The sequence below is a fragment of the Phyllostomus discolor genome, chromosome 3 (assembly GCF_004126475.2).
Source record: "Phyllostomus discolor isolate MPI-MPIP mPhyDis1 chromosome 3, mPhyDis1.pri.v3, whole genome shotgun sequence".
Taxonomy (NCBI): Eukaryota; Metazoa; Chordata; class Mammalia; order Chiroptera; family Phyllostomidae; genus Phyllostomus; species Phyllostomus discolor.
Window position 1 is genome coordinate 34,332,695 of NC_040905.2, and position 10,528 is coordinate 34,343,222.

The window sequence follows — 10,528 nt, forward strand, 5'->3', positions numbered from 1 at the left end:
GGCCGCAGTGTCCTGCACAGGACCCAGCATCTGGGAGCTGGCTCGCAACCGTGTGAGGGGAATGCAAAAGCAGGTAAGACTCTCTGCGCCGTCCATTTAAAACCTTTCCCCCCAAATCCTACGTGCTGTGGGAGTATCCAAATTCCCAGCTAACTCAAGCTAATGTCTACCACATGCATCAGCCCACAGTGTTGTCTCTGCCCCTCCGCCTGCCGCCATGACCCAGAAGTGGGAAGCAGGGTTTCTAGTCAGGTGTAGGGGCACAGCGTCTCTGCCCAGGGTGGGGATCGCCGCGCTCACCTTCACGATGCACATGTGTTGTGACCTTTTCAGCCGACACACGCCCTGTGCAAGCGGTGTCATGAGCCACATTAGTTACTTGCCCTTCCCTGGGGTATGGAAGCCTGTCAGGCAGTTTCGCTTACGATTTCAATCCCCCGCCTTCAGCACTTCCCGACCCCTCTTGGGCATCCCTCCCCTCTGCCCAGAGATCTGGCCAGACCTCTCTGTTACACCCTGACTCTGCAGCATCCTCCCAGATCTCACAATCCCCAGACCCATACACATTGCCTGCTCTGCTCCTGGACCCCACTTCTACTCCACAGGTCGCCCTTGACACCCCACTGCTGTGCTCCACATGCTTCCCGAGCCTTCAGTCACTCTCTCGGAACAAACGACCGAGCGCCCAATCTCACTGCATAGTCTGCTAGAGCGAGCAGGCCACGAGTCCTACAACGGCTGTGACTTTCAATCACATTCCTTTTTGTGTCTGGAAATATCTTTCCCACGTGGAAAGACTCTCACACCCATCCTCTGTACAAACATTGTAAGATTGTGAACCTAAAACTTTTATGACAAAAGAAAAGTAATGACTTAAAACAGAAAACTGCAAAAAATGTTCCATGATAAGGATTGTAATGCTTCTGAAAAGAGCCAAATTCAACTATAAGTTGCTCAGAGTTAAAAGTTAGAAGTACTTATTCCTCTCAAATATCTAAAAATTAAAATAAAACCCTGACATTTAAGTAGGTTTGACTCAGCAGTATGCCTTGGGTGTCAGTCATTAATACCCACAGCCCGGCCCTGCCCCAGGCCCAGGCTGTGGAGGGCACTGGAGGATAAGCTGACACACACCTGCCACTGAGATGTGCGCAAATCCACCCCCAGCGGTCTGCCTGCCGCTCAGTATTGACCGCGTGGACAGGGGCAGAACAACGCCTTCCCTGACAGATGTTGCCCTGATGTGGGCCTCACTTTGGTTTTGTTAGGTCAGAACCCAGGAGAGGGGGATTCCCCAGATGCATCCCCAGCCTTGCCAAGAAGTGAATGGGCCTGCAGACTGAGGACACGCTGTGGTCACTGGGGCGCACGACGACACCTTGATCAGACATTCCTGCACCACAGCTACCAGCACTGACCACCCGCTTCACACAGAAGAGTACGAGGCCCCCAAGCTCTCCCTCCCCCAAGACCTGTGCGCCCCATGGTCCTGGGTTCATGCTCCAGCTCTTCCCCCTTGAAGTGCAATGTGAGGGAGCATCGGAAGTGCCACTGGCCACACTGCTCACAGCAAAGACATCTCTTGGTAGGTGGGGGGACAGGAGGGAAGGCGCCAATGTGGCTTCCCTGAGTGTGATCCTCCCAACTGGACATGTACAGCTGGCACCCTGCAAGCGCTGCCTGTGACCCTGTCGCAGAGATCCATTTCTTTTACAAACATGGGTTACTAAGCCCAGGTGGTGGCTTACCTGCCAACAAAACCACCTCACTCTCTCTTACCCCTGTCACTTGTGGGAGGGTGTGAAACAATGAACTTCTAGTCTCCATCTTTCTAGGTGAGTATGAACCCAGCAGAATCCAGCTGTTTAGCTGAATCTGAGATGATGGCCAGGGCCATGCACAGAAGCTGGGCACCAGAAGTTCAGAAACGTGCTGCAAAATTGCTAGAAAGCGAAGCCAGAGTGAGACCAAGCAGTCCAGCCCACGCCTGTGCTCTTGGCCTCCCTAACAATCATGTGTGGTCACGGGTTCCCCGTCACCTTCCCAGGCAGCTCTCCAGCAAGGCCCATCCTGTGACACAGGGACTCATGCCAGAAGAGTAGAAAACAACCTTCCTTTTCAGAAAAATCATTGGTGCAATCTGTCCGACGCACCAAACACCAGCCGGGGCCCCAGGAGGAGGGTGTGAGCACGCCGCGCTTACCAAGCTGCCTGAGCTTCGGCAGCATGTGCACGACGAAGAGGCGGTAGTCAGACTCGTTCTTCACCACAGGGTTCAGTCGCAAGTCCACATCTGTGAGCTCGGTCAAGCAGTGGAGCCGGAGTACTTCTGCTAGTGAGGAAATGCAGTTGTAGTAGAGATTGAGACTTTCCAGTGCAGCCAGGTACTGAATACCCTGTTAACAGGACGAAATGCTAATGAGTGCATGCTTTACAAACACAGAAGTAAAATGGGCCAGCAGTGCCGACTGACCAACCAACTTAACAAATGCACTAGTAACGATGACATACTGTTTTACGAGTAGAGAACAAACCTGAAATGTGTTCTCATCTACCAACTTCTGTCCTGCACACAGCGACTGGCTGTTCAGGGAAGTTTGCAACAGTCGTGACCACTGAGGACAGCGTGTTCTCAGCATGGGCCAAGCTAAGCGATTTATACAACTCCACTCTGTCGTACACAGCCCCAGAGTAAGCCCTATCCCTGTTCTCATTTCACAGATGAGAAAACTCGGGCTCGGAGGGGATGAGAGATGAGCCAGCACTGGGTGCAGCCTGGATTGAAACTCGCCTCTGACTCTGAGCCGACTTCTGACCCCCAAGTCAAGGGTGCTGAAACTATTATGTTCCTGGGCAGCTACGTCCTGCCTTTCCTTCCAGCCAGAACCCCTCTCCATTTGAGCCACTCGGCACCATCACCTGGCTGACTTCTTACTCACTCACTAGGACCGAGTCTCTGCTGGGTTAGGCCCACTGCAGCAAACCAGCACTTGTGGCCTGCAGTGACCCAGAGGCACACTATAAACGGAGCTGCAGTGCAGAAAATGAATAAAGAAAAATACAGCTGACAGAGGAGTGGAAGAGTCAGGGGCGTGCACACAGTAATCTTCTGGGCTTAGTTTATTCCTTATAAGATACAACTGTTCATCAGAGCGCTACAACTTCCGGCTGTCGAAGTAGTTGCAAGGTGTGCTGTGACATACAAGCAACCTGGCACGCACAGGAAATGCAAGGAAACGGCCTTGCACTTAAATCACCGTCTGTGTGCAGTACACAGGCACCACAGGCATGGTTACAAAATAGATTTCATTTTTAATTGTAAATGTGCTTTCCACTACTGCAGGTGATAGCAATAAATTCTCTTTTAAGAAACAAACCTAAAACTTACCTCTAGACTAACCAAGGAGTTACGTGAGAGATCTAAAGATTTTAGACCTGTTAAATTCATCAAAGAATTTCCCAGGTGAGTAATCTTTTCTTGGTAGGTTCCAGGAATAGATAATGACCGAAGTTCAGCTAGGAATAGAAAATTATGAGATGTTAACCTTATTTTTAAAGTGAAAATAAATTGTCATAAAAGCGAGATATCATAATTTCAGGAACTGCATTTAAAATTTTAGCTCATGTTCACCTCCAAACGCCTGTGAACCCATGCCTGCTCCTCACCCCGCTGCCTCTCCGTCCAGCACCCGCTGTCACCACGAACGTCCTGCTGTTTGGGCTCCTGCTTCCACTCCCATGTCCACCCCACTGGCTGTGCAGCCTCCATGCAGGGGTCACTACGCAGCTGACCCGGCCACTCCATGCCCATTACATGTGAGAGCAAACTGCATGCCCCGTGCACTGTGTGCTCTACATGGCATACCCAATAAGCACGCATTAAATACATGTCACCACAAAAATAGGTTTCTCGTCAAAAAGACATCTGGGTCTAAATGCGTCAGTACTTTCCCAGTGATACTTATGGTTTAAAACATGTCTTCATTAAAGAAACTGGTTTGCAGGTTTTCGGTCCAGGACAAGACAGGGTAGACACATTTCACACGAATTCTCCCAATCTGTCATCCTAAAAACCCAGGACAACAATACAGAAACCAAACACCAGACAACTCTGAAGGGTGGGGAACAGAAGGCCAGCTACCTAGGGACCTCAAAAAATGGTCAAAAGATCATACACCATGATCAGGTGGGGTTTACTGCTGGGATGCAAGATTGGTATAAATCCGCAAGTCGACTAATGTGATACGCCACATAAACAAAATGAGGATAAAAATCATACGATCAGATGCAGAAAAAGCATTTGACAAAATCCAGCACTACGTATGATAAAAATCTCAGCAAAGTGAGAATAGAGAGAACACACCTCAAAATAATAAAACCTATATATGGCGAACCTACAGCTAACAAAATACTGAATGGGAAAAAAACTAAGTGTTTCCCTTAGGACAGAAACAAGACAGGGATGTCCACTTTCACCACTCTTACTCAGCAGAGTGCTGGATGAAGTCCCAGCCACAGCATCCAAACTGGAAAGGAAGAAGTAAAATTGTCATTATTTGCAGATGACATAATATTGTATACCAAGAACTCTAAAGATTCCACACATATGAAAAAATACTAGAACTGATAAATGAATTCAGTAAAATAGCAGGATAAAAAAATAAATACTCAGAAATCAGTTTAATCTTTTTATCCTCACTTGAGCATATGTTTATTGCTTTGAGAGGGAGGGGGCGGAGGAGAGGGAGTGGGGTGGAGAGAGAGAGAGAGAGAGAGAGAGAGAGAAAGAGAAACACTGACGTGAGGGAGAAACATCGATCGGTTGCCTCCCGTACAGCTAAGTATGCGCCTGACCGGGGATGGAATCTGCAACCATCTGGAGTATGGGACGATGCTCCAACCAACCGAGCAACCTGGCCAGGGCAGTTGCATTTTTATACACCAATAATGAACCATCAGAACGGAAACTTAAAAAAGCAATCACACTTACAAATGCACAAAAAACAAAATACCTAGAAATACATTTAATCAAGGAAGTAAAAGATGTGTCCTTGGAAAATTATAAGACATTGAAGAAACTGCAAAGATACAAATACATGGAAGCATGTACTCTGCTCATGGATAGAAAGAATGAACATAGTTAAAATGTCCACACTACCCAAAGCAGTCTATAGATTCAACGCGATTCCTATATCAAAAGACCAATAGAGTCTTTCACAGAACTAGAACAAATAATCCAAAAATGTATTTGGAACCACAACAAAAACCCCAAACAGCCATAACAATCTTAAGAAAGAAGAAAAAAGTTGGAAGTACTATGCTACCTGGTATCAAACTATAGAATAAGGACATAGTAATCAAAGCAGCACAGTGCCGGCACGAGAACGAGCACACAGGTCAATGGAACTGAACAGAGAGCCCAGAAATGAACACATAGCTATATGGTCAATTATTACTTGACAAGGTAGGCAAGAACATACAATGGAGTAAAGACAGTCTATTCAATAAATGGTGTTGCGAAAATTTGACAGATGCAGGCAAAAAAAAAATGAAACTAGAGCACCTTTTTATACCATTTACAAGAATAAACTCAAAATGGATTAAAAACTCAATGTAAGACTCAAAACCATAAAATTCTTAGAACAAAACATAGGCAGTAAAATCTGACATCTCTCTTAGCAGTGCATTTTCTGCTATATCTTCGCAGGCATGAAATCAAGAGAAAAAATTGACAAATGGAACTACGTCAAACTAAAATATTTTTACAAAGCAAAAGAAACCATCGATGAAGCAAAAAGACAACCTACTGAATGGGAGAACATACTCACTAATGATATATCCAGTAAGGGATTAATACCCCAAATTTATAAAGATCTCATACAACTCAACGCCAACAAACAAACAAACAAACAATCCAATTTAAAAAATGGGCAGAGGACTTGTGATGCAGACACCGGCCCGCAGTGCCCACGTCATTATGGATGAAATGAGACATTCACACGTACTACCGAGTCCAGTGGAGGAAAAGGGACAGCATGGCTTTTCTCTCAAGGGGAACAAAAGCCTTGGCCCTTGCCGTGACTGGCCTTTATTGGGTTTCTCCTCACATTACACGATGGTCCTCATTTACTATGTATAGGTTCGCTTTAGGTGGTTACCTTTTACAGAAAACAAAGGAGAGGATGCTGCTAATCACATCACAGAAGAGGGATATTTGCAAATGAAAAGGCAAAAGTGGTTGAACAGGTAACACTCATCCTTGGAAGGGTTAGCATGGATTTTAGGAAGTTACTTTGCAGTAAATGTCCTCAATTCAGGGTGAGAGAGGTTTTTTTTTTAGCAAGAGCAAGACTCAAAGCAACCTAGGCACATTGTAGGCCTGATTCCCCACAGGAGAACCTATCCATGGGCGTGCGTCCTGTGCATCTCCGAGTGGGAGCTGGGCCCACACCACGCAGAATGGTCTCCTACAACTTGAGTAGACACTTCTCCAAAGAGAACATACAGATGGCCAACAGACATATGAAAAAATGCTCAACATCACTAATCATCAGAGAAATGCACATTAAAACCACAGTGAGATACCATCTCAAACCTGTCAGAATAGTTTTCATCAGTAAATCAATAAACAAGTGGTGGTGAGGATATGGAAGAAAGGGAACCCTTGCGCACTGTTGCGGGAACAGACTGGTGCACCCACTGTAGAAAACAGTAGAGATGATCCTCAAAAAATGAAAAATGGAACTACCTTATGACCCAGTGATTCCACTTCTGGGTATATATCCAAAGAAACCCAAAACCCTGATTTGAAAGAATATACGCACCCCTATGGTCACTGCTGCGTCACTGCTGCGTCACTCCATGTCTCGGCGCTTGTAAGTAACGCAGGTGCCCATCAACAGATGAGTGTTTTAAAAAGCTGTGGCACATGCAGGGGTTGGCAAAAATAGGTTTCCGGTTGTGAGTAACATTCTTTTGAGTTAAGAAAGCTACTGTAATAATGCCAACCTGCACGAGTCTTTCCATGTGAACTGTAAACCTACCTTGGCCCACCCCATATACCTAGTAGAATATTACCCAGCCGTAAAAAAGAATGAAATCTTAACACCTGTGACAGCATGGATGGACCCAAAGATTATTATGCTAAGTGAAACAAGCCAGTCAAAGAAAGACAAATACCATGTGATTTCACTTACATGTGGAAACTAAGGAACAAAATAAACAAACAAAATGGAAACAGACTCATAGATACAGAGAACAGATTAATGTTTGTTGGAGGAGGGATTGGAGGGACTGGGTATAAAAGGCGAAGGGAATAAGTACAAATTGGGAGTTTCAAAAACAGTCACAGGATATACAGTACAGCACAGGGAATATAGTCAGTAATGATGTAATAACTGGGTATGGTGCCAGGTGGGTCCTGGAAATATCCAGGGGAGCACTTTGTAGAGTATATGAGCATCTGACCACTGTGCTGTACACATAAAACTGATACAAAATAATATTGAATGTCAACTGTAATGAAAGAAAGGAAGGGAAGGGAAGGGAAGGGAAGGGAAGGGAAGGGAAGGGAAGGGAAGGGAAGGGAAGGGGAGGGAAGGGAAGGGGGAAGGGAAGGGGAAGGGAAGGGTCAAGCAATGAATGCCCTGGGTTGGTTTGGGTGTTTTTGTTTGGTCTCCTGTTCACTGCACCCCAATCTGAGTGCCAAAGAAGCTGTCAACTTAGAAGCGCCAGTGGAAACTGACCAAAAAGTACATCAGCCCCACTCCAGCCCAACACCAAGGAGGAAAACATGCACCTGGTACACCTGGCCTTGTACAGTGGCCTGCACAGGGGCTGTGAAAGTGGGCCCTGACTACTGTCCTGGCCTGGCCATAACAAGGTGGCCTGCAGGCATGTGCAGAGGTCATGTGTGTGACAAGAGCCTGCCTGGCCACCGCCTCAGCAGCAAGGCAGCACTCAGTTGGTGCCCGTAATGACTAATGAAATTTAAACAGAAGACAGAGTCTCTCCACTTAACATCTGAAATGTCCATGACACAACAAAAAATTACCAAGAACTAGTAACATCTCAATTTGAATGAGAGAAAACCATCAAGACACATGAACACTGAGATGACAGAAGTCAGAATTCTCTAACAAAAATTTTAAGACAACTATTATAACAATAATTTGGTGAGCAACTGCAAACATCGCTGGAACAAATGAAAATATAGGAACTCGTGGCAAAGAAACACTATAAAAAAGAAACAACCTGGCTGGCGTAGCTCAGTGGATTGAGCGCGGGCTGGGAACCAAAGTGTCCTAGGTTTGATTCCCAGCCAGGGTACATTCCTGGGTTGCAGGCCAGAACCCCCAGCAACTGCACATTGATGTTTCTCTCTCTCTCTATCTCTATCTCCCTCCCTTCCCTCTTTAAAAATAAATAAATAAAATCTTAACAAAAAAAGAAACAAGAAATTTCAGAAATGAAAAATAGCTGAAACAGAAAGAAATCACAGGAGTGGCTCAATAACAGAATAGAGATGTCAGAGGAAAAAATTCAAAATGTAAATGCAGAGACAGACTGGCCAAAATTATTCTATCTAAGCAACAGAGAGAACATAGGCTTAATAGGCATTACCCACAGAGGAAAAATAATCCACACGGCAGGGAATTACTCTTCAGAAACCACAAAGGTCTGAAGAAGTGATATCACATTTCTCAAATGATGAAAGACAAGAACTTTCAATCCAATGAGATGTAACTTTCAATCTACATCTAACAAAAACAGCCTTCAGGACTTCCAACAAAATATTCTCAAATACAGAATCACTGAGAGAGTGTGTCACCAGGACACCTACCCAAAGCTAAATGCTTAAAAAAAAGTTCTTTAAATATAAAGATGCAAGAAAGAATGAAGAAAAAATAAGAGGATAAACGTGTGGATAAATATGTTTCCTTCTGAGTTAGTTAAAATGTTAGATGATTGTACTATCATTAATGTAGTTTCAAAGTATGTACAGGAAATATTTGAAACAACAAAAATATAAAGCAGGGATGATAATGAAACCTAAGTGATGGCGAGGTTTCTCCATTTCACCCGAGCTGGTAAAATGTCCACACAGGTAGACTGTAATTTGTAATGCAACCACTAAAAAAACTATACAAAGAGATATGCCAAAAAAATATAAAAGATAAATGAAAATGGAAAGCTAAAAAATATTCAAATAAACCACAAGAAGGCAGGAAAAGGGAAACCAAACCAAAAACAAAGAGAACAAACAGAAAACAAATAATAAAATGGCATACCAAAGCCCTACTGTGTTGATAATTACATTAAGTGTAAATGGTCTAAATACACTACAAAAGACAGAGATTGGCAATGTATTCAAATAAACAAAATATACACTGTCTACAAGAAACTAATTTCAAATGTAGTGATATAAGCAGGTTAAGATAAAAAGTAAATAGATGGGGAAAGACATGCCCTGCCAACCAATCAAAGTAAACCTGGAGCGGCTACATACACTAATATCATACAACATAGATGTCTCAACAAAGAAAATTATCAGGGTCAAGAGGAACACTGCATATACAATATGAGTCACTCCAACAAGACGACAAAAAATCCTAAATAGTATGTGACAAATAGCACAGCCTTAAAATACGTGAAGTGGAGGGAGAAACATAAAATGTACAATTATATTGCAATAGTTAGGTCGCCCACCTCATCCCCTCCCCGCCTCCTACCTCCACGTCCCATATCTTCCCCACGAGGGTCCCCTACCCAGCCCTCCACCCCTCACCCTCTCCTTTGCACCGCCCCCTCCCTCCCCCCCACCCCGCCCCGGTACTCCCACCCCATCACCTCCCAGGCCTGTGATCTTTCGGGACCGCTTGGTCCCTGTGCCGGCGCTTCTGGTCTGACCCTCTGGCGGGAAGCTCGCACCCTCAGCCAGGGTCCCCCGCCCGCCCGCCGGCCACCACGCACCCAGGTCGTGGTGAGGCGCCAGGCCGCTCTTCTCCCGGATCTTGTCCTCACACAGCACCAGCACCGAGCCCACTGGCGCCATGCTTTCAAACGGCAAGCCTCTGAGCCTGCGCCTGCGCAGATTGGTGGTCGGGGGCCGGACTAGGTGGGACTTACGGCAGGGTGGCGGCAGGATCCGGGGACAGGGCGGGGACTCCAAGTGGGCGGGGCCCGGAGCTGGGACCCGATCGAAAAGGCGGGGCAGAGGACCTAAGGCAGTGAGGAAAATCGAAGCAGGTAACCTGGGTGGTCCGGACCTCTAGCTGCAGGGTTGGGTTGAGTTGCCCCAGGACCTAGGGCGCTGGGTGACCCGGGTCTGCTCTTTCTACGATGTCCCTGAGATGCTGTCGCTTCCTGAGCCTGGTGCCTTCCCCGGGAAAGACGCTTGCGGGTAGGGACCCTGGTTTACCTGGTGACCGGCTCCACGTGAAGACCAGTCCCACCTAGTGACCCGCCCCAAGATGAGGACCCTGTTGCCCCCCAGTGTTATCCATGTCCTGGGCTAAATTCCCGCACG

The 10,528-nt window shown here is 46.1% G+C and overlaps 1 protein-coding gene across 2 annotated transcripts in view; it reads right to left on the reverse strand.

Moving 5' to 3' along the window:
* Positions 1–10,190, reverse strand: part of CEP72 (centrosomal protein 72) — a 32,781-nt gene extending 22,591 nt beyond the window's left edge. The window contains exons 1-3 of one of the 2 annotated variants that reach the window (XM_028516822.2): positions 9,973–10,190; positions 3,389–3,516; positions 2,204–2,396 (exon numbers count right to left, since the gene is read on the reverse strand). In XM_028516822.2, the coding sequence (XP_028372623.1) occupies positions 2,204–2,396; positions 3,389–3,516; positions 9,973–10,054 (403 nt within the window). In that variant the 5' untranslated portion in view covers positions 10,055–10,190. The remainder of the gene's footprint in view (positions 1–2,203; positions 2,397–3,388; positions 3,517–9,972) is intronic. The other variant, XM_028516814.2, reaches the window with a different exon arrangement.
* Positions 10,191–10,528: the final 338 nt, after the last annotated feature.